Genomic DNA, 25,414 nt, shown 5'->3' with positions numbered 1-25,414 from the left:
AAAAAAAAAATGCTACTGTAAAATAAGTTGAATGCATAAAACCAATGAGTACAATAAATTGTTAAGAGAACAATATCATTTAAATAAAATAATTGAAACCAAATCCTGAGTGCCTAGAAAACATAGAACCTAGATAAGCAGACACTAATTAATTAGAATCAACCAGTGTCACCCCCATAAATTCAAGATCAATTCTTCAAAATAATGTACATGATTGAAAAGAGTATTGTTTTAATTACTGAGTTAAAATAATGATAATCATATGGCATTGAAGCTTAATATTAATTTTGAAGAGTCCTAAGAACTAGGAACCCACATCATCTTTCCCCATTGGCAATATGGCCCTATAACCTCAGCTTGACCTGGGACCAATTGGCTAAGAAACTATGTCAGCCCTGGCAAAAACAAAAACAAAAACAAAAACAAAAACAAAAACAAAAACAAGTAAAAAGGTTCCAGCCAGTGCTTTTAAGAATCTCAGACTTAGGACAAATATAAAAAGCTGCAGCATAAAAGGTATCTCTGTAGGATGGGAATTTATGCTGTTAACAATGGGAAACAACTATGGGATAGACATGGAACAACCAGAATACTGAAAATTTTAAAAATCTCTTTTTTTGGATTAGGGTCATCCTAAAACATTTTGGGAACCCCTGAAATGTGTCATGAAGGGAGTTTTACTTTCTTTGAGCAAAGTATTCACAACAGGGTATTGTCCAAATAGATCTTATTTAAAGTGTACTCACATTGTATGCATCAATGATCAATTGAATTACATTGCTAGAATTTGCAGATAATGTTCCTACTGCTGACTTAGGGATCAAATTTTTTAGTTCCTGCAATTAAAAGATAAACACATAAAATACTAATACATTCATTCGACCATAAGCACCTACTGAGTACCTACTACTTATTTTTAAATACTAGTCCCCTATACATTTTCTAAATAATTTAAAAAGTCAGAACTGAAAAAAACACCTAGTTTTATAATATGTATTAAAAATATAAAATACTTTTGTAAAATCCAGTTTGCCTGATATTTTTCCACACTTAAACTGAGATATATGATTTTGCTCCTAATGACTAAAGAAAAGGGGTCTAGAAATTTTTTTCTTTGTTATCTTGTACATATATATAGTTACCTTGTAAACAGGCTGAAATTCTTCAGTAACTGCAAAAATTGTCTGAATGTTATTTTCACTTAGTTTCTGGACAAGGTGAGCAATAGAAGGATAATCCTAAAAAAATAAGTAATAAAATTTTAGTATGTAATTGTTGGGAACTGCCCTGCCTGGTTTCAGGAGCTGTAACCCGCCCATGGCTAAGGCTGAGTGAGAGACCTTTGGACCAAAAGCCACTGAGGAGACAAAGCTTATCTCCCTGGCAGGGGTGCTGCCTCTGCTACTTTTACTTCATCCTGCCTGGCACCCAATGATGGGTAAGATTCCTCAAGGGAGGGATGACCTAAGATAGGCATGATCATGGGAGCCCCCAGGGAAGGACTTGGGGGCTACAGAAAAGGGGTGATGGACCCTTGCCCCTTGGCTTTGACATAGCCTGAGTCCTCATTCTGTCTGCAAGAAGTCTCCTAATCTCTTGGTTGCCTTACTTCCCGTGCCTGACTTAAGCCTGAAACAATGCCTTAAGCCTGAAACAATGCCGGTGGTGGATGCAGCCTGTGCTGGAAAGGGTGGGTTCCCTAGGGTAATCAGGCCTAAGAAAGAATATGTAAAATCCTGTGAAACCTGCTTTGTTTAGAATGTTCTCAATTAAATGATAGGGGTCCAAGCAGGAAGTGAGTTTGCTCCTCAAAGTTTTCTGGCCATTTAACTATCTGACTCTGACTAAAAATAGGCCCTGACAGTTCTTTGTATGTTACCTATTGTTTGATCCTTACTGCCTGATAATGATTAACCTTGTATTCCTATGCAAATTGAATCCAATAAAAACTTCTCAAGGCAAGGGTAGGGTGCTTTCCCCTTGAGAGTAAAGTTATGCCATCCCTTTTCCTCCACAGGACTCAGTCGTCCATGTGAATTTATTTTGTCTCATCCATAATGCTTCGGACACTGCAGGCCGGTGTCCACATCATGTAACTACACCCAATCAATATCTTTTGCAGTTTTTTAAGAAAATCATAATAATTTGCATATATAAGTGGATTACTTACACAAGGCTGACTGAAATAACACAAATAATTGCTGAAATGGGTGGTATTACCTGTGGGTTTCTAATCCTCTTCTCACTTTATATGTATATAAAAATTTCCATAGTAAAAAGGTTTTATAAAGGAAGGTTCTCTTTGTATATTAAATGTCAGAATGATGAAATTAAAGTATTGGCAGTAATTAAAGGTTGTATTACCTATCACTTAAGAAAAAGACCAGGACTCACCAAGGTTTAAGTTTCTTCCAGAACCTAAATAATTTGCCAGTCTTTATTTTTAGTACAGAAAGGGTGCTTATTTGTACAACTACACAAATTACTTGTTTAGAAAGAATATCAAACTTGCTAACAAATGATTCATGCAAGTGAAAGGAGAGGCAGCTATGGTCAAGCCATGGAATAACTGTCTAAGCAGCTCCTTTTATCCTACTGAGTACCTTTGTCTAAGTGGAAGGAAGCAAGCACAAAGCCACATCTTTAGAAACAGCAATACTAGCTTTCCTGCACATTAGGTCAGGACCCGAACTTACCAAAATAACAAAACCTCAAACCCTGAAAAACCCACAAGCCTGTCAGCTACAATACTCAGTATTAAACACTAAAATTCAACAAAAACCCATTCAATGTGTAAGGAATTAAGCACTTACATAATAATGGCTCATTGTGTATACATTATTTTCCAGGTGACATCGACCATCATTTGGTAAAACAATGCCACCAAGTTTCCCATCTCCAGCAAAGTGAAACCCAGCATCTGTAGAAAACACCAGCAGCCGTGTAACATTCCTCCAGCCAATCAATGACTTAAAAAGAAAAGGATTATAATTTTAAAATACTACTCACGATAATTCATATAGACTACCACAATACTTTTAGCCTTATTTTGTATCTTCTCTTTTCACAATGCTAATTCTATTCTTGCTGATAAACACATAGAGCCCACTGAAGAAAGCTCCTCCACCCCACTGTAAACTGCATCTTGCCTGACTGTCCATTTCTCTTAGCTTCTTTTTAGTAACTTTATCTTTAAAAATCAATGTCTGTCTCCCCAATAGAAAGTAAGCTAACTTACTCCATGTGTGGCAGGGACCACATCTTGTGCTGCTCACCTTCATATCTGCGGCAGCTCACACAGTGCCCAGCACACAGTAGGAACTTTGCATTAAATAAAAATGTTGCAGCCCCTTCCTTTACTTTACTGTCCTGCTGCTGTCTGTCCCCTTCCATCCTTGCCCTGGCTGTCTTCTACAGCAAGAATTCCCTAATCAACCCTCCATAGTAGGCCCTCCTTCTTTAATTCCAGAACAAATGATCTTCTCCAAAGACTTGCCCTGCTTAACTCCACATTCTAACACATTAGTAATGCTTATTTTTTTCATTTATTTTATTCTCTACCTTATTCAACAAAGAATTTAATATAGCAATAAAATCCTCTTCTCTCTTGGTAATTTTGTAATTATATTTGTCTAGATTTACTCAATACATCTGTTTATATCCTCACAAGACTGTAAATTTCTTGAAGCAGAAATTAAAGTTATTAATGCTAGCAACTCAGTGGATCTAGAGAAGTAGGTGAACAGTTAATTTCAATCAGCCCAACAGGCAGAAAGACAGCAGTGGCCATGGGTGCTATAGACTGTTTCAATCCCACAGGTGGAGGCACAGTTACAGGCAGCCCAGAATGCTCTCTTGACAGTGAACCACTAACAGGATCACAAACGAATGGCTAGAAAGAAAAAGGGTGTCGGGAGGCACTACCTAGAATATTAATCTTTCTTCCTCTTTAAAAGCAGACTATCCTCAAATTGAAACTACCCAGAGAGAAGTTAAAAGTAGCAAAAATATAGTAGTTAATATCTGCTTAGTGCTTAGTGGCACTTTATAAGGATTACTAAATTTAAACTTCATAATAGCCCCATGACATATAGCTATTATTATCACTTCCTAAGGAGAAGGAAACAGCCCTCTAGAATGGCAAAGTGAATTGCCTAAGATCAGTGGTGATAGGAAAATTTAAAGCCACGTTCTACTAAAGTGTTATACAATATTATTATCTTGGATATCATTTAGCACCTTAGCAAAAATTGGCTGAAAAGTAACCATTTCAAAACATCTGAAATCAAGGAGGAATTTTTAAGAAATAGGGGTACTACAACGAAAAAAAGAAGGATAATGATACAGTAGCAGGTACTTAAACTTTACCCAAGTGCCCATAAATAGACAAGTGGAAAAAAAACTGTGGTACATACATACAATGAAATACTTAGTTGGCCATTAAAAAGAATGAAATCTTACCATTTGCAACAGTATGAATGAACCCAGAAGGTATTATGCTAAGTGAAATAATCAGACAGAGAAAGGGCAAGTGCCATATGATTTCACTTACATGTGGAATCTAATGAACAAAATACACAAACCATCAAAATAAAAACAGGCTCAGAAATACAGAGAGCACACTGGTGACTACGAGGAGAGGGGAATTGAGGAAATGGGGGAAAAGGTGAAAGGATTAAGATGTACAAATGATTAGTCACAGAGATGTAAATTACAGCACAGGGAATATAGTTAATAATGTCATAATAACTGTGTGGAGCCATGTGGATACCTGAAGTATCAGGGGACCACTCTGTAAAGTACATGACTGTCACTATGTTGTACACCTGAAACTAATACAGAATAATACTGAATGTAAACTGTAATTGAAAAAGACAAACTTTATCTCACAATGTTTTCTAGTTTCAGCTACAGCATTACAAGATCATCCCAAAATCTTCAGCTGGTAAGTGGATCATAAAACTCTAACCACTAGTCCAGTGAACATGAGCTTGCTACTACTGGAAATCTTAAAATTACAATTACAAATATTGTATGTCTTCTTAAAGTACATGTTCGCAGCTTATAAATTAGGACTTTAAAAAGTTCTTTCTTCCTGAATTACCAAAACACAGGGAAAAGCATACTTAAAGATGATGAGCAGAGGAAAAGTGACCAAAGGAAATGCGGTCTGAAGCCACTCTCTATCTGCGCACTGTTAATGTTCCTGCAATACCTCAGATGACCTCAGTTTCACCTCCACACAAAGCCAGCACATCAGGACATCTAGGCCTCTTTAAAAGCCTTAAACAACAGCTAAAGTACTGGGGAAGTGTCCCACTGTTTCAAATAGTAAGCATTCTGGATTTTTAAAGCCCTGTATAAATGAACTAAGTGCCTGGTTCAAATAGAGACAAAATGATTACATATGCTTTTTAAAGCACTTGTAGTTGGAGGGAATTTAAAGGACTAAATTCTGCATCTCTCTGGAATAACTGAGTATAATATGGTAACAAAGGTAATTTTTTTCTACTAACGGAGAGTAGAATCACACGTAAAATTCATACAATAATATCCCTTTGTAGAAAATGAATGTACTTACCCCACAAACTGCAACTTGCATGATTGCATCAAAGCCACCTTCTGGAGAATCCAAATTTCCAGATATGCGTTGTTTACCAACAAGTTCATTAAATACTTCGCCTTTATCAGTAAGACTGAGCACATTTTTGTAGCTAAATGGGCTGGTACAGTTCTGATCACCTGTGCAAGGGTTCCTGAGCTTGGCAGGTGTTGTACTAATATATGGCATCACAGTCTTCTCCACAAATGAGCCAAACCCTGTGCAGGAAAAAGGGCATAGAGACAGGTGGATGGATGAATGAATAAACTTGCATGAAAAACAAATCAAGAATCTTACCACGTGTGAGTCAACCTTATCCCTTAAGGAGAAACAGTAAGGTCTGGAAAGGAGATCATTAAAACATGAAAAATACAGGTCTGAAGTAGGATTGGGCTATAATGACCGATGCAGTCATATTAATTACTAATAAAATATAATCTGAATACTCAACATGTTTATAAAATCCTATGAACACAAGCATTTCATTATCTATTTGGTAGACTATCAAGCCCTCCATATCCATGGGCTTTGCATTCTCAGATTCAACAAAATGCATCAAAAGTACTTTTAAAAAAATCTCAGAATGTTCAAAAAATCAAAATTTGAATTTACCATGCACCAAGGACTATGATGAATCCACATGAATAAAGTGATGTGTAGGCAGACCCTGCTGTTGCCTAAATGCAAATATCATTCTACATAAGGGACTTGAGCATCTGTGGATTTTGGTATCTGCAGAGGGTCTGGAACTAATCCCTCGTGGATACAAGGGACAATAGTAATCTGTATCAAGTAACATGGTAGCACACATAACAGAGAAACAAGGACACAGAAAGATTATTAGATATGTGACAAGACTTATCAGTCCTCTTTGAAAGAAAAAGCTAACCTGCCCTCTTTATCTCACAAGTATATGGTGAAGAATAAAACTGCCAAGATTTATACAAATGAAAATTATTAATTTTCTCAATATTCCAACCTATCCTGAAGTCTGAAGTAATCCTCTTCATTTCATTCATCAGATCCGTTCCAAGACTTTTTACATTTTCCAAGTCATCTTTCATAGAGTAGGAGAGGTCCATTAAGTAGTAGAGATCAATGGGATAGTCTTCAGCTCTCTTGAACTTTAATGCAAATGTCTGTGGCTCCCCTAATTAAACAGATATTAGAAAATGAAATTCGCTTGTCAGCAATAAAAAGCAATGAAAAAATAAAACAAATAAATTGTATTTACCAGGTAAACACCTTAAAATGAAATGTATTTTTGCTCTACAGTACTCTGCCATGAATGATGCACACCCACATTTTTATGCGCACTCTACATGGGATTATCATACCCATGGTATGTGACCGTTATACCATGTATAATGCACATCCTTATTTTTCCCTCAAAAATCTTTTTTGACAAAAAAGTGTACATTATACACAACAAAATATGGGTAAATTTTTACAAAACCTACAGGAATTCCATAAGTAATGCAGTGGCATGTATTCAATTTCATTCACAAATAGGCAAAATGCCAGGCACTGGGGATGCAAGATGAAAAAGACAACATCCACAGTGGATAAAACAGTCAAAAATGGTTGACTTAGAACTAACACACAGGAAAAACAAATAGATGGTACAACATAAATGAGACTAGGGTGTGTGAGGAGGGCTTTTTATAGGCTACACTGACTTTTTAAAATTCTAAGTCAAGACTGTTCTCTGTTTCTCTTCTTTCCCCTGGAAAGTATTTTTTATTGATTAGAAGTAGCCTATGTTCTCTGTTTAATAGGATCCTACTACATGCAAATAACAAACTCTGGTTTTTACTTTAGAAAACCTGGTAAAAAGTTTTAAAAATGACTTATAGAGACAAAGAGACATGTTAAGAAACTATAGCAAAAATCTAAGAGAACAATGAAGATCTGAATAGAAACAACGGGGAAAAAGAGGAGAGACGTATAAGAGGTGTTAGGTGTAATTCACTTAGGAAATATATGAGAAATAGAAGGTTTGGGTGAAAAATCATTAAATTCTTAACTTGTAGATTATTTCTATATAGATTTCTAGTAGGCAAGTCACTAAATGGATGTGAAGGTTAAAAGGGAAAACTCTATGTGACAATATACAAATGGTTTTAAAGCCACAAGAGGAAAGTCAACAATTAAGTGGACTGCAAAGAGAAAGGAAAAAAAAAGACACTAAAAAGATTAGACAGCAATGTCAAAGTGATCAGAAGAAAAACTAGGAGCTGATACCACAGAAGCCAAGAGAAACAGCATATCAAAAGGCTCAAAGGCATGACTTGGTACAGAAAGTCACACACACAAAAAGGGGTCTCCCACAATGATCCACTAGGCTCAGTGGATCAGGTGATGGCAGAGGTTTGTCAGGACAGGTGTGAAGCAGAAGCCTGCACTAGGGTGAAGAGTGAATGGGAGTGGAAGTCACATACAAGGAATGTGCACCACACTTTTGAGAGAAAAGGGATGGAAAATGGAAGGAGCAGGAAGACGGTTTGTTTTCTTTTTTGGTGTTTTTTAGCCATGAGATTGCCACAGATTCTTGCAAAAACCTTAATATTTTCACAATACTAAACAAATACAAGGGGAAATATAAGTTAAAATATGTCTGTATATTATGTAATTATGCCAGAGGATAGACACTTATTTTTAAAACCCATTAAATATAATATTTTCTTAATCTTTAACAGACTTCACCTTGAACATTAGGCAATATTTTTATTTCAAGTACATATGTCTTACAAATCTGAAAAAAATGTCTAAGATTTAATGTATTCCACATTTTTACTTGAGAGCCAGTGCATGACTGAAATAAATCCTCGCAGAAACTGGTGAGACTTGTATAAAGTTGTCAGAAAGCTCAAGCAGAAACAAAGGTATTCACAGAATATGATCTCTGTACCTGATCGTAATTGCAAAACCAATTGCTGTGGCTGGATCTGTGTGATATCTTCTGGCTGGAGCTTCTCTACTGTTCCTTTGCTACGGTTGGTCACATTTTTATTTTTCTTTATATCTTTGGAACCTCTTGGATTTTCTATGTCATCTGGATGACAACCCTTCTTTTTTAAGGCTTCTAAATCATCACATCGTGCAGAAGTAGGCATTCCTTCTTGTAAAAATGTCTAAACAACATATAAAATATAGGTGTAAATAAAAAGCATAATGGTCACATCTTTTACCTAATTGTAAATATACAATTAAACTGCAAAAGTCAAGTGACACATCTAATGTACTTAATTTCTGGTTTTTAAACAAAATGTTTCCTTCATCCAAAACATATTAAGTGCTCTTATATATAAATAAAAGATTTTCTTGAAAGTAATACCTTTCTTACTAATACATTACTACTAATTTATTATTTTAATAATACTTAGGACTAATCTAAGTATATACATTTTAACTGCCCTCCCTTCAAATTCAGAGTATCTAATCAAAGAAATTTCTTCAGTGAAATCACTTATTCAACATGGTTAACAGCCACTAATGATATGTAACACACTCAATTATCAATATTTTTCCCTAAAATTTCCCTTAGAAAAATCCTTAAAAGCCTCTCATATTATGTAGCATTCTCAATCACAATATCTTGTACAACTCATGTTTACAGAAAAGATATTATCCTAAAAGCATCTTGATTAATGATGTTACTTTTAGAAAGATCAAGAAATTTAGCACAAATTTAGTATTCCTGGGGGTTTGAAAAAAATTTCAACTATTGGCTATTCCTGTAAACAAGACTTTTAAAATTTATTTTAAAAACAATACAGTAAGTGATTACATTACAAGGATAATGAATATATTTCCATAGGGTGAATTTAACAAATAAAAAAGGTATGTAGTGAATTTAAAAAATAAAAATGGTATGTAGGACTTGTGGCTTAGGGTAAAATTTCCAGTAGGGACATGATTTCAAAATGTGTTACACTTCAAACAACTTAGATGGAAATTTAAGATTTTTATCAGATGACCAAAGAAATACCTTACTAAAAACAAAAATACTGCTTTTAAGATATATATAAAGATTTTGAATAAAAGTTTTTCATTAAATGTGACTGGGAGCAAAAAAAAAAAATGACTATAAATATACATATATACACATACACAAATATATGTAGTATTATATACATGTGTATCATTTTAAAATGTATATATATAACTAAATTATTATAAGACATTTGACATATATCCCTAAAAATTTTATATTTAGTTGGCCAAAATTTTTTAACCTCAACATTGAGAAAATGAGGGAATGCCTTTCACTTGGGGTCATTTATGTTCACTTTTATATGGTATTTCATTATCTACGAATTTTATGGTGCTGTATACAGTAAGTGAGAATACTTAAAAAATACACAGTGGTTCTGATCAGTTATTTTTAAAGGGAAACATAACCCTAAATTTCTGTCATTAGAGAAACAACTGGAAAGAAACACCATGGACCAGATGGTTCAAAGCTGCATTGCCTTTATATATTATCAAACCTAAAATACTAAAGCACAAAAACAAACTACCCAGAACATTATTTCTTTCCAAACATTAGCCAATCCAAGAAACTTTAAAATCATAACATGCAAGTAAAATTTCACTGAATATGAGGTCTGTCCAGAAGGTATCTAGCCAAATAATACAAAAAAGAGACATATATTGAAAAAGACACAAGATACAAGAAACATTGTACACAGGGCAATGACACCTCAGTCCCCTTCAAAGTAGGCACCTTGGGACCTCACAGAGTCCTCCTAGTCACTGCAGCTGCCCCATCATATTTTCCTGATCTTCATCGAAGGTCTAAAAAAAAAATCTCTTTCCTCTCAAAGGTGATTTTAATTTTAGGAATAGCCAGAAGTTACAGGGTGCCAAATTAAGGCTACAGGGTATCTGAGTCACCTGGGTAATTTGATGTTTTGCCAAGAAACTTGGCATGAGACATGATGCATGAGCAGGCACATTGCAGTGATGAAGCTGACAACTGCTAGTTGTCCATAGCTGCAGCCTTCTAAATCATCCCAATAGTTTCCATGCAGTAATGTTCAAGCTTAACACAAAATTCGACACAGATTTGTTGTTCTACTCAGTCATTTTTAATGTGATGGCCACACAGTACAAATGCTCACTCAATGGCATCTACCATCCCCACTGACTAGTACAGTGAAGTCATCACTGTTCATATGTGTGCATTCCAGTCCACCACCCCCCTTGACTGCCAGGTTAAAACAATGTTGCGCAAACTGTTCTGGTATTAACAATGGCTGGACTTTTTCTGGACAAACCTCATATTCAAAATTAACCTTTAATAATTTAGGAATTATGCCACAAAGATCAAAAGGCTAAGCTATTTAGATAGTTGTCTCCAATTTAATTCCAGAATAACATTTTTATTTGTTTATTTAATCTTTATTGTAATTTTTCCATTACCATTTATTGCTCATATACCCTCTTCATCCCACATATTACAAACTGTTGTCCACGTCCATGAGTTCTTTTTCCTTTTTGCTCAATCCCTCCACTCCCTAACCTCTGCCCCCACTAGCTGTCATCTCTCTATGAGTCTGTTCCCATTTTGCTTGTAAGTTCAGTTTGTTCATTAGATTCCACATGAGTGAACTCATATGGTAATTGTCTTTCTCTGACTGGCTTATTTCACTTAGCACAATGTTCTCCAGGTCCATCTACATTGTCGCAGAGTAACATTTTCTTTTTTATGGCCGAGTAGTATTCCATTGTGTAAATGTCCCATAGTTGTTTTATCCACTCATCTACTGATGGATACTTGGGCTGCTTCCATATCTTGGTGATTATAAATAACACTGCAATGAACATAGGCATGCTTATGCTCTTTTGAATTAGTGTTTTGGGTTTCTTTGGATATTTTCCCAGAAGTGGGATTGCTGAGTCAAAAGGCAGTTTTAACTTTTTGAGGTATCTCCATACTGCACATTGCACAGTGGCTGCATCAGTCTACACTCCCACCAACAGTGTACTAGGATTCCCCTTGCTTTACATCCTCACTAGCATTTATTGCTTGTTGATTTATTGATGATAGCCATTCTCACAGGTATGAGATGGCATCTCACGATGATTTTAATTTGCATTTCTCTGATGATTGGTGATATTGAGCATCTTTACATATGTCTATTAGCCCTCTCTATGTCTTCCTTAGAGAAGTGTCCTTTGCCCATTTTGTTTTTTTGGTGCTGGGTTTTATAAGGACTTTATAAATTTTGGATACTAACCCCTTATCAGATGTATCAGTGGTTTGTTTTTTTATTAATGACTTCCTTTACTATGTCAAAACATTTTAGTTTAACAAAGTCCCATTTGTTTATTCTTTCTTTTGTTTCCCTTGTCTGGGGAGATATATCACATAAGATACTGCTACCAGAAATGTCTAAGATTTTATTGCCTGTGTTTTATTCTACGGTTTTTATGGTTTTGGGTTCAATATTTAAGTCTTTAATCCATTTTGAATTTATTCCTCTGTGTGGTACAAGAAGATGGTCTAGTTTCATTTTTCTGCTTACATCTGTCCAACTTTCCCAAAACCATTTAACGAATAAACTATCTTTAGCCCATTTATATGCTTGCTTCCTCTGTTGAATATTAACTGTCTATGAAAGTGTGGGTTAATTTCTGGGCTCTCTATTCTGTTTCTTTGATCAATGTGTCTGTTTTTATGTTGGTACCATGCTGTTTTGAATACTATGGCCCTATAGTATAATTTGATATTAGGTAGCATGATTCCTCCAACTTTGTTCTTCTTTCTCAGGATCATTGTTGCTATATAGGGCCTTTTATGGTTCCATACAAATTCAGAATACCACTTTTAGGAGAACAGAAATTACCACAAAAATTTTTAAATAACAATAGAAAAACCTCTCATTTTGTCTTTCATATGGTTAAACCATATTTAACCAGTTATGTCAAATAGGTACTTTAAATGTGTGTGTGTTGGGAGGGGGATGCCAAATGCCTGAGTAAAAACAAATAAAAAGCTTTTAACTTTCTGGTATTATTCACACTGTGGATAAATTATATATCTTCAAAATGACTTTCCTTCACCTCCTGTTCTAACTCGTTCATTTATTCAACATTCAGTAACCTTTGTGGAAGGTACCATATTAAGCAAAGTATAGAGACAACAAAAGTGAATAAAATTTAAACCCTAGCTTCAATGGGTTTTTATTAGGATGCAAATAAATTTCATATTAGTTTAACTCAAATATAATTAGGAAGGTTAATTTGTATGTCTCCCATCAAAGAAAGGGAAAATTTAAGACAGTGGAAATTAAATGGCTCGAGTTTAGTGGAAACCTGTATAATAGAAATATTTCACAAAGGTGAGCTATGTATGTATATATATATATATATTTGTGTGTGTGTATTTTTTTATTTGTCTAGTAATTACATTTTAAAAACATAAAATTAATTTTAGTAACATATAATATTAGCATTTCAAATTATTAATAATTTTTTAATCATTAAGCCTTTGAGCTTTGGTATTTATCTCAGGCTTACGGCAAGTCTCCATTTGGACCACCCACACTTCCAGTTGCTCAAGCCACATGTGCCCAGAGGCTACTATTCAACAGCACAACTCCAGACCATGACACAATACTGTAACAGAGATGACACTTATTCAATAAATAATGATTTAAGTGGAAATTCATTTCTAACTCTTCCCCAAGATTCAGTTTTATGTAACACTAAATGACTACAGAGTAAATGGAAAGAACCTACGCAATCTTACTTACCGAATTTGTACACCATCCACAATTCGGCCCTGCTTGTATACACTCTCCACACGATTTGGCATTTGCTTTTAGACATCTATTTTCATCTGTCAGGAGAGAAAAGATCAGACCACTTTACTCAACATTTCGAAACAGAAAATAATAGAAAATCAGGATCACGATGATAATGCAATATTATGAATAATAAATGTGACTACTACGATCAAGCCTGTCTCACAAAAGGGCCTTAAGAGAGGTGGCTATAGATCCCCCGACAGAGAGCTATACTTTCTTTTTTACTACAGCGAAGACTAGGTACCATTAATCTATATACACATTTATCCTTTTCATCAAAGGCATAATTTCAGGATCCATCATGATGGATGGTCATAATTGTCAGGAGTTTCCTTACAACTGGGCAAAGTATTATTTCTTTTCATGTAACTCATACTACCACAACCATAGCCTATAAGCATCTTGAGCAATTTTCCCTTCAGTTTTATGTTAAATAAAAGTCCATATTCAACCAATCCACAACCCCATGATTTTTTTAGACTCTGTGTTCAAAGTATGTCTTATTGGAATATACCTAAGCATCAGCATGCCTCTAATGTGGAAAGCACCGATATGGACTGTGTCCATCGTGTTTTTTCTGATTATGCTCATTATAGAAAATCTGACAAATATATAAAAACATGAAAAACTAAAAACCACCTGTAATCTGCCCATAAGAAATAACTACTATTAACAATTTATGTATTTAAGTCCTTTTTTACACAGATCAAAATATTAGCAAGGAAGCAAAAATATACAGACATTATTTAAATGAAATTGGGGGTATACATTTTGTATACTACTTTTTTTAAACAGAAATTATCACTTTGTTTAAAATCATTTTCTACCACAAATGATTTTTTAAAATCCACAATAATTAAACAAAGAGATACAATTTTAAGGGAATAGTGAATTGAGACAACTGATGTTCCCAAAAATTACTTCCTAAAGATTCAGAATAAGTTAGGTCCCAGAGAGGTCTTCCTTGCTGTCATTTATTTTTATTTATTAATTATAGTGACTTTTTAATTGTTTTCAAGTACAGTTGTCTCCATTTTCTCCCATAACCTCCCCCACCTCCCACCCTCAATCCTATCTCCTTGTCTTTGTCCACGTGTCCTCTTTACATGTTCCTTGATAACCTTTCCCCTATTTATCCCCCTCCCAGTTATACCATCAGTTTGTTCTATATTTTAATGTCTATGTTTATATTTTGCTTATTTTATTGATTAGATTCCGCTTATAGGAGAGATCATATGGTATTTGTCTTTCAACCCCTAGCTTATTTCATGTAGCATAATGCTCTCCAGTTCTGTCTGCGCTGTTGCAAAAGCTCCTTCTATATCTTTTTGCTGCATAGAATTCCATTGTGTAAATGTACCACAGTTTTTGATCCACTCATTTACTGATGGACCATTTAGGTTGCTTCCAACACTTGGCTATTGTAAATTGTGCTGCTACTTCTTATACTTTACCCTAAGTGTTTCATTATAAATTCTTCAAAAATATGGCTTTTAATAATTGTGTATTTCCTTATACTGTACCCTATTTACCATTTCATCACACCTTCAAGAGTGCTAAGTAATTTTTTAATATAAATTTTTTTACTCATTTAACAAGTATAAATTAGAATATCAACTCAATTTTAAGTTATTTAAGATTTCATTTTTTTCACATTTTTACTGATCATATCTTTTATAAATTTTCTGTTTTGTCTTTTGCAAATTTTTCTATTATGCTCATCTGTTTTTACTGGGTCTCTACACATGATAATGAAATTAAACCTTTAGTTTCTTATCGTTGATGGTGCTTTGACATATAAGTATTTGGGGTTTTTATGTTGTTGGTTTTATGCAGTTGAAATTTATCAATATTTTCTTCATAGTTTCTTTCTTCATTTTTTCTGTGTTGTAAGTCCTTCTTATCCTGAGATCAAGTAATTGTTCTATGCAGTTTATTTTTTAAGATTTGGAGAACAGAACTGGATATTCCATTACTTCGGATGTGGATGCATGATGTTTTATAAGAGGATTAAACACATTTTGGCTTGATTTTTCATTCCTCTTATAACAATGTAAATACTTTATAAGACTTTGTGCAAGAGCAGGAACATCTTCTAGAACAAGGGCGTGAAACTCATTTTCACTGGGGGACACATCAGCCTTGCAGTTGCCTTCAAAGGGCCGAAATAATTTTAGGACTGTATAAATGTAACTACCCTTAACTGTTAAGGAGCTGAAATTACATTCGGCCCTTTGAAGGCAATTGTGAGGCTTAATGTGGCCCCTTGTGAAAATGAGTTTGACACCCCCGTTCTAGAAAGTCAATTGTTTCTGGTTTTATTCTTTTAGACTGTAATGGCTAATTCATAATCCACAACTGTATAGTTTTTAGTTTCTTTTAAATATATTATATGCCTTTGCTTTCTTAATGCTCACTCTATTACATTCTCGAAAGCTCTTTCTGTATAGTACTTCATCCTATCATTTTAGCATTTCACTGGCCAGCCTCCTACCATTATTCTGGGTGGCAGAGGCCAGGTGACTGTGGAAGAGCCCTGCAGGCCGCTGTAAGGACCTTGCCGTTTACTCTGAGTGAGATACTTGCAGGGACTTCAGATGCATCGGCATGGTCGGGTGTAGGTTTTCCTGGAATGGAACTGGTCAAAAAGCAGTACAAGAAAATGAAATGAAAAGACAAACAGGATATTTTCTTCTTACCTGCTTGGCCAAACACGTAGCAAATTGAACTGATCAGTTCAATCCAGAAAATCAGTTGTAAATTCATCTGAAACATGAAATGCATAACACTGTATTAAAAAAAAATAAAACAACGAAATACTTAAAACATTCCCACCCACCTTATCTTCTGTTGATTTTACAAGCACAGTACCCCTCAAACCACTTTTTCTTCAACCTTTCTACAGCCCTATTATCTGCCTTTTCTCCTCAGGTACATCTTTCACCAACATTAACTAACTTTCATACCAGATCTCCAGAACCTGTTCTTGCTTTCCAACTCAAATGTATTTTAACATTTAATTAACAATGCTTTAAAAAAGAATAACAGTGTCAAGTATTCCCTAACACCATAAAAGCTAGTAACAATCTTTGTTCCATGAAATCTGTTATCTCCTCTGGCTGCTGGGGGACCAACACGTTGCATCAGTACAGAATGTTCAAGTGAACTTGTCAAAATCCTGACCACGCTATCCCCTTCCTTACAATTTTTCAAGTGTTTATTTTTCCTCAGCCTGAGACCAATATCCTGTACAAGGTCCTGACTCAATTTGTGAGTATGATCTTTTAGAATTTTGATCTTTTTAAAGAACATCAACTCTTATGCATGGAATTAGTAAAATATTCAGTTTAATTTCCTACAATTTCTAGACCTACAAACTAGACCCAAAAAGGGGGGTGGGGGACATAGGAAGCTCTAAAAAAGGCTTCAGTGTCTTTCAGAATCTTTAAAGAAAAATTAAGTAATATTCTTTATATTAAGTAGAATACCCCAAACCATAAGATATACACAACCATCTTCTGTCAATCAAAGTTTTCACTACATTACTCTGTAACATTCCAGAGTTGGTCAAAGGTGGCTACAGCCACAGGTCCCTGACCCCTACCCCTTAACTACTTACTGCTCTTGGGCTAGCAGCCAGTGGAATATTATGCATAAATATCTGCCCCTCCCCAAAAATGAAAACATAGAACAAAAAAGGAGAGCTTTACTAGTTATCAAGTAAATATAAATTAAAGCAACATAAGTAAATTAGCAACCAAAAAAACTTTTTTTTTAAGATTTCATTTATTTATTTTCAGAGAGGGGAGGGGGGTGAGAGAGAGAGAGAGAGAAAGAGAAAAAGAGAGAGAGAAACATCAATGTGTGGTTGCTGGGGGCCATGGCCTGCAGCCTAGGCATGCACCCTGACTGGGAATTGAACCTGCGATACTTGGTTCACAGTCCACGCTGAATCCACTGAGCTACGCCAGCCAGGGGCCCCCCAAAATTTTTTTTTAACCTAGCAAAACTTACTGCAGCAGGTGGAGAAAAACTAGATATGGCTCTGTAAATTAGTATAATTTGGGGGGAAATAATTAACCTATATCAAAACCGTTAAAAAAATGTTTCTACTTTCTGACTTAGTAATCTAGCTATGGGGAATTCATCTTGAGGAAATAATTAAAAATATAAAAGGTAAATACACACTCCCATACACATTCAGTACAGAACTCAGGAGTGGGCAAAAGTAGGTTTACAATTGTTCATATGGAAAATAATAAAATGATCAATAAATAATAATACATGAATAAACTCTGTTTCACATTCTCACAACTGTAAACCTACGTTTGCCCACCACTGCCATTATTTATAATAGGTACAAGTACAAACATCATGTATTCAAAAATAAGGAAAGGCTAACTACATCAACTTAATGAACCTATTAAAGCTGTAACAATAATAAAATGAAGTAACATCAAAACGTTTGTACAGTAATTTTGGATGCAAGGTACACATGAAGATGACAGGTATGCAAATAACAGTACACAAAGTAACCACGAAGATCTGCAGATCACAAAGAATTATAAGCAGACAATGGGTTTTAAAAACAATCATAGCAGGGTAACTGTGTGGAATTATTCACTTGGTAAATATCCTTCATTTAGCTAAAGTATGTCTTTTAAAAACCTCCCTCTTCAAAGCTTCCATTCGAAGATGCTATTCCCACAGCTCCCAGACAATGCTTCCAGTGTATCACAGCACCTGGATACTTCATTTCCTCTGTGTCAAAGGCTGTGCTCACCTTTTCTCTGGTGGCTTCCAGAGAAAAGCGATTAACAACAATGTGCAGAGTCAACCACTGAGCAAATGTGCTCAGACCAGCCAAGTTCTGTTATGCCAGGAGCTTACAGTTTTTTATATATCACTGACTGCATCTGAAAAGATCAAAAAAGTTGTCATGGACGTGTGAGAGGCTGAACAGTTCACCTTTTAAGGCCAATCTAAAAGGTGTAATGTGTAATAAATCCATGCAGACCATAATTCTAAGACACCCAAATAATGTTATCAATTCCAGAGCTGTGACAAAAAGGACCTGGAACATTAAGACTGTGACTAAGGGAGCTCAAGGGCCGTTTCTGCACAGAGGCCATATATGGACTGACATGCATTTCATAGGGAGACATCTCAGGCTATTTCAAGGACTTCTAGACTACCTTGAGACACCTTTCAAGGTTGAGAAAACAATTAGATACATTTCGATACTATCGATGGTGACCGAATAAACACACCACTAGAATAACCCAACCAGTCCCAGAAAAAGGAATCTTATCTAAGAAAAAATCCAAAAACCATTAAATTTCAAAAAAATTGGTGAGGGGGCACAATATAAACTCTAAGACTGCAGAAATACAAGCAGAAAAATAAACACTTGAAACAAAGCTATGAGCCATTTTATTAAAGGCTGATCCCAAATGAGCATGAAAAGTTGTCTGAAGGTTAATTCTTCCTAGCTCCTCTTTCCACTCAAAAGTGACACTTCCAAGCAATTGATACTCTTCAAACCAGTCTAGTGAGCTATTCCTTCCTCACACTTGCTATAACTATAAATGCTGCCTTTTCCTTGAGGGGAAAAGAAAAGGTTAGTAATCATTTCGGTTGGAAAATTTTACTCTGAGTCATGTCTACAAAAATACCTGTGAATGGAGCTAGCAAAAAAATAAAAAATAAATAAATAAATAAATAAATATCCATCCTGATTAGTGAGATCAGGGAGCACTTGAAAGCAAGATTTCTTCCACATAATTTCAGTTAAGAGGAATTGTAAGTTATGTTCCCAAATTGTGTAATTGTAATTTTATCCACCCTTTAGGTAGATCCCTCCAAAATTCTTACTTGATCAAAACTTTAATAAGTGTTGACTATACCGTTTATCATCTTTCTCTGCTCTGCAGGGGAGTAGAACAAGCAGCACTGGCTACCATTTAAATGTATAACAAATGTTTTAAAATCTAACAAAACACAGGGAGAAATCACTTTCTCATTTTACTCAGCACTAAGCTGGGAATAATATCTACCTCAGAATTGTTGTAAGGGTAAAATATGACCATGAATGCGAAATTGTTTAAACACAAATATCTGTATAGTGATATACGTATCACAGTTTACCTGATTACTGAATTTTCTTAGTTTCCAACTCTTTCACTGGTCATACATAGGATTCTAAACATAAGAACCGCAGTGACTATTTAACAAATGGTTCTCAATCTTTTAAACCCCATGTTTCTTTAATAAGCACAAAGCCATATGCTATTGTGTTTTTTGTTGTGTTTTCCTAATACAACATAACATTAAATTCACCTTCTCAAACTACAACCTCCTCCTTCAATAATCATAGATGACCCACCACCAGCCCTTTTAAGAAGCACTAAAATCATAATTTGAAATAAATCATACATAAACCATAAAATATTAGAGAGGTAATAAATTGCTATTCCTAACTGCATAGAATATGAAAGCTAAATTATTTACATATGCATTGGATAAACGTAGACACTGACACGTGATATGCATACTTCAATTAGTACATTCTCAACAATTTTGTGCAAATACTTTCCTCATCACTCCATTGAAACTACATTCCCTACAATAAAATTAAATACTAATTTTTCTTCTACCTCTCTGGCTTTGTTTGCTTGTTTTGGCCTTCACTGGCTCTTCATCAACCACAATAAACAGAATTAACTTCTCCTTTCTTTGTGGTCCCAAAACAACTTCTTTGTAGTGCCCAGCACAGTAAATGACAAACCTTTAGTGATGGATGCTCCATAATAAAGTGTTGTTTTTAATTCTATTATAAAATTTCTGTTGTAACTAATTGTGTTTATGTCTGTGGACCTCACCAGACTAGAGCTGGAGGGCAAGAATCCAGGTCTTCAATGTTAAAAATAGTCAAACAATATTTGCTAAATCAGACTGGATTCTGCCTTTTAACTAAGCTGTCTTTTGAATATGTGACCCACCTGCCATCCATACCTTTTCTTATACCTTTGCAAGCTCCTCTACAAAGCCTTCCAAAAGCACTTACTTCAGTGCTGATCGTTTTCTCAAAGTCTATTAGAGAATAATACTTGTATGGTATATTGTGTAAAGTATTCTTTGATACTTGCTGTTTCCCTAGATTGGATACAACCTGTCTCAACTTAACAATATATTCAACAGCAAGGTGGATGTCAATTTCTTCCTCTATACCCACTCAAGCACAGCATTTTTCAGATAACTGGCATTCAATATACAGATAGATTAAAACATACTGTACAACAGAGTTACATCCTCACAAAGGACTAACAGTAATAGATTTGGCTGGTCAGCATTGGCAGGTTTTCCCCAGTCTCTGGTAATGATACACGAACATGGTTGTTCCTTGGAGAAGAGAAGAGCTGCACTCTGCAGTGTTCAGGCCAAGCAGCAGCCACCCTTCAACTCACAGAATGAGGGAAGGGTGGAGACCAATACTTTCTGGTGTAGAAGCAGAAAGTAAAAGCCTTAGAAGGTTGCATTGAAACCCAGGTTTCCCACCTCCCAATCAAGAAACCTTTACCGAATCAAACTGCTTCTCTAATTGTCTCAAAAGACTACTTAAGTCTGTCTTTACCTCATACATATAAAGCAAAGGCAAAACCCACAAATACCCAAGTCACTCACTATACTGTCAAACAAAGGAATTAGAAACTGGGAAAGGGAAATGCTTTACACTCCTTTGCATCTACTCAGACCTTGACTGATCAGTGTTCCCAGGTTCTCCTTGCTTTTTCACTCTACACTCTTATTTAGTATTTTCATCTGCAGCCTATTACTTACAGACTAAGAATTCCCAAATCTACATATCCCAACCAGACATCTTTTTTTTTTTTTGAGTGCCCATTCTGCACTGTAGACAACTCTACCTACGTATGCCCCACACTCACCTTTAAAGAAAAATACCAAAAACCCTCAGCACTATACATTCATCATTTTCCCTTCCCTCAGTCAACCAGCACCACCCCCTTGTGGTCATATTGCCTACCCTGGTGTATGGCACCATCAAACCAGAAACCTGTGTCACTTGGATTTTTCTCACCTCTCTTAACTCAGACACCAAGTTTTATCAAATCTCTCTCCTAAATACAGTAGATCTTGTACCTCCAACTAAATCAACTCCTATACATACCAATGGTCTCCGAAGCTTTTTGATCCCTCACCTTTATTATTTAAAAAATTTTGAGCATATATACACCCAATATATATGCATATTAACTTATTAATTAAAATACATGCAAGGCTATAGCAATATAGTAAGATATGATAAATCATAACAAAAATTGTCTTCCTACATTCCAGTGAGTCATTTTACACATCTCTGGGGCTCAGGGATCTACACTTTGGAAACTGTATAATGGCATCGGTTCTACAGTAAGAAATAAATGAATGTGTGTATGGTTATTAGAAGCAGTTTCATTTTACTCAGAAACAGATAATTCATGATCAGATGATAAAGCCATGCTTTGTCATATTGCTAAATATAGTTAACCTTATCTCCTATCGCCACAAACAAAAAGTACCTTTTAAAGGTAGTTGACTTCTAAAAACTCACACCGTGTTTTCTTAATAAAACTTAACTATGTAAAAGTTTCAGAATTAGCCATTTTTAAAAAGATGACAAATTTACCAAGTTTAGTGTGACCCCCTTTGTACACAGCTCCTGAAAAAGAGGTATCCCTTTGTTTTCACTTACTCACTGAAATATTTTAAGGTTGCTAATGTTCTGGGTTTTATGGACTGCACCTCCTTTAACTGAGGTACATACTGTAATATTTTTTTCCCTTTTCTACATCTATAGATACTGCTATTTCAGGACCCTTTAGACTAATGTACTCTTCCCTACCTTTATCCCTGTTGACACATCCTCATCTCCTACCTCTACACCACCACCAAAGACAAACAAAAATTCCACAATACGTAACTAAAAGTCAGACTTGACCTACTGATACAAGACATATTTACACATTTGTACACAACAATGCTATAGGATTTTACCCATACCCTGACACATTCTAATTTTCCAACAGTCCATCATGTTAATCCTCTCAGATAAGTTCAGCTTGTTTCACATTCAGAAATTTAAATTCTCAGATCTCAAAGTGCTGACATTTTTAGCAGTTAGATGTTTCATCTCATCACTCTAGCAGTGGAGTTAAGACTAAATATTAAAGAAAACTTTTCTTCTGGTAGATTATTATGCTACTCCCCAATGCTGTGACCCACAATTTATTTGGCGAGAAGCCAAACAATAAAGATATTAAATAGCAAGCATTCCATGAAAACCAGCCATGTTTAAACTTTTGATTAATTTTAATTTTATACAGTGATAAGATGTCCATCCCCATAGTCACTCCTGCAGTTAGGAATTTATTGACACTGATATAGATCTACATATCCATTCAGTGATGGCATATTGGGGCAGATTTTAATTAGTGACCAAAAAGTTGAGAAGAAAACTTGTTAAAATTACTGATTGTACTTGAAAATTACTGATTAAAATTGTGATTCTCATTATTGTTGATTCCATACTTTTCATGTGAAGACAGCTGAGGGAGAATAGAAAACAATGTTAATATACAACTTAATATTCTTTTATTTAAAAGAACATTAAAAAATCAACATTATTAAAACTTAAAACCTTAGGTCTGTGAACGCAACATATATGACTGAGAGTTTATTGCTTTGTATTTACAGAAGTATTAACCACATCCCATGTTTTCAACTAGCATTCTAATAACACCTTCCATTTTATACTGAATTTTAGGATAAGGAAAATGGCTTTCTCCTCAAATACCTGTAACCAAAATGCTGATGTTTCATCTGTTTTCTGTTTAACAATTCATCATCTTCAGTCACTCATTTAATATTGATGAACCAAAATTATTTGAAAAAGTGAACATTATAGTGGGACTCTTAGATGTGTTTTGTCCCCTCTGGTCCACAAATGTAGACTAAGTAACTTCCTACTAAAATTCCTTAATCATTCCTAAAAGTGGTCAATTGTACAAAATAATAATAACAACAACAACAATAATGGTTGTATGTGGTTTAAGAAAGATGCCTAATCAAAATTCACTTAGCATGTACTTTTCTGCCATCAAAACAGTCAAAAACAACTCAGCAATTCTCTGCACCTAAATATCTATGTGGAATGCAGACTCAAAGAAAACTTACCAGTGATTTTTATCTATTACATTCTAAGAGTTTTAAAAATCTTTTTGATATACCAAGAAGGAATAAAAAGGAGTAAACTTTCAAGCATCGACTCCAAGTATTTTACATTTGATTTTCATAACTACACTGTAGTTATTGAAGGTAACCTGTGATTCAAACATGGGCTCTGGAGCTAGACCCCATGGTTTCTCAGCTTACTAGCTGGATGACCACAAGCAAATTACTTATGCTCCCCGTGCCTCAGTTCCTTCATTTGTAAAATCGGGATAAACAGCGCCTATCTCATTAGATAGGTCCCGGGATTAAATAACACACTACATATAAGGTGCACAGAGCCAAGACGTGTTGTATGTGTTTACCATATCATTATAATAATTGCTACTTTTAGTGTAGGTATTCTTCTTCCCATTTAGACATGAGGAAACAACAGCCAAAGGAGTGTCATTTAACCAGTCACCACACCAACTAGTAGTACTAAGTTTGGGCTTAAAGACAAAAATTTCATACAACAAAAACTGCTTACGCATTAAATGATACTGTTTTAAAACGCCGGCTGTACACTATGAAACCTAAGAAGGCACACGTAGTGAAGGGCCACGTCGGGCATTAAATCTCCAGGAGACCTAGAGGGGCGCCCAGCGCTGGCCACTGGCCGCGATAGCACCCGTAGCTGCAAAGAGGCTTTCGTACACATTTCTGGACACTGAAAGCCGTGCGCCTACGCTGTGCACTCTCCCGGCGCCCAATGCAGTCGGATCCGGCCCACACCTCCAAGTTCACTGCGGAGGGGTGCCACAACTCGGCACTCTGGATGAACAATTCCCATATTGTGGAAGTTAATCACCGAGCTCAACATTACGCTAAGGAAGAGCTGGCGGCCGCACACCAGAGCTAAGACGCGGCAGAGTCCCAGCAACCGAGGGGGTCGCAAAGCGGCCTCCACTCTCTTCCTCACTTGCCCACGCCCAGTGGGCCAGAAGAACGGGCTCGGCCCGGAGACCCTGGTTCACTGGAGCCCGGGTACTTCACTAGCAACCCCCAAGCCCCGACGTAACATCGCCCAGGCCGGCAATCTTCCCATCACCTCCAGCCGCGGCGGAGCGAATTCTGCGCCTCTCCCACCAGGCGCCGACTAGGCGGGGGCGGCGGGGAAGCTCCTCCGGGAGGACGCTGGCTGCCCGCACTTCCGCTCTCGCCCGGGCAATCACCCGAACCTCAGCCCCGCACTAAGGTCCCGGCGAAGCTGCGGCGCACCAGAGCCCGAGGCGGCCGCTCCCCCTCCCCCCAAGCCCCTACCTTCTCTGGACACCGTCCCACTTCGCGCGGTAAGCTCAGGCCTACTGCTCCACAGTTCCAGCTCGGTCTCTCCCGCGACCTCTCTGTCTCGGGCGCGGCGGGCGGCGGCTCCGCCTTCTCAGGGGCGGAAGGCCGGGACTCGCCAACCCAGAGCCGCCTCGCAGTAAGAATCGACCCCCGAGGCCCTACCTCCTCCGCACGCTCCGCCCGCTCCTCCGGCCACTGCGGCTGCCTGCTGCGTCCGGAAACGCATTCCTCCCGGGCAGAGTCAGCCGAGCCTCTGGCAGGCTGGGGCGGGAGGAGAATGGGCGGGAAGCCGGAGGCCAGGACAAAGGAGCTGGCCTGGTTGGGAGCGGCCCGGGCTCTGGGGAGGGGCAGGGACTCTGCGGAGACCAATGCGGTGCCTCAGTTTCCTCTTCTCTAGGGGCAGAGGTATCGGATGTGCACCGAAGCTCCGGACAGCCTT

General features: G+C 36.5%; 1 protein-coding gene and 1 long non-coding RNA gene across 2 annotated transcripts in view; one reads left to right on the top strand and one right to left on the bottom strand.

Moving 5' to 3' along the window:
• ITGB1 (integrin subunit beta 1) overlaps positions 1–25,061 on the bottom strand; it is a 37,834-nt gene extending 12,773 nt beyond the window's left edge. The window contains exons 1-9 of the mRNA XM_028508282.2: positions 24,949–25,061; positions 16,119–16,185; positions 13,366–13,451; positions 8,514–8,736; positions 6,582–6,752; positions 5,582–5,820; positions 2,814–2,969; positions 1,143–1,238; positions 747–836 (exon numbers count right to left, since the gene is read on the bottom strand). Of these exons, the coding sequence (XP_028364083.1) occupies positions 747–836; positions 1,143–1,238; positions 2,814–2,969; positions 5,582–5,820; positions 6,582–6,752; positions 8,514–8,736; positions 13,366–13,451; positions 16,119–16,185 (1,128 nt within the window). The 5' untranslated portion in view covers positions 24,949–25,061. The remainder of the gene's footprint in view (positions 1–746; positions 837–1,142; positions 1,239–2,813; positions 2,970–5,581; positions 5,821–6,581; positions 6,753–8,513; positions 8,737–13,365; positions 13,452–16,118; positions 16,186–24,948) is intronic.
• LOC118500957 lies at positions 196–18,741 on the top strand. The gene is made up of 3 exons (XR_004903530.1): positions 196–206; positions 7,546–7,547; positions 18,639–18,741. It is a non-coding gene; the product is annotated as an uncharacterized LOC118500957 (long non-coding RNA).
• Positions 25,062–25,414: the final 353 nt, after the last annotated feature.

Source organism: Phyllostomus discolor, chromosome 1 (genome assembly GCF_004126475.2).
Source record: "Phyllostomus discolor isolate MPI-MPIP mPhyDis1 chromosome 1, mPhyDis1.pri.v3, whole genome shotgun sequence".
Lineage (NCBI taxonomy): Eukaryota > Metazoa > Chordata > Mammalia > Chiroptera > Phyllostomidae > Phyllostomus > Phyllostomus discolor.
Note: the sequence above shows the minus strand (reverse complement) of the source record. Positions and strands in the feature narration are given on the sequence as shown.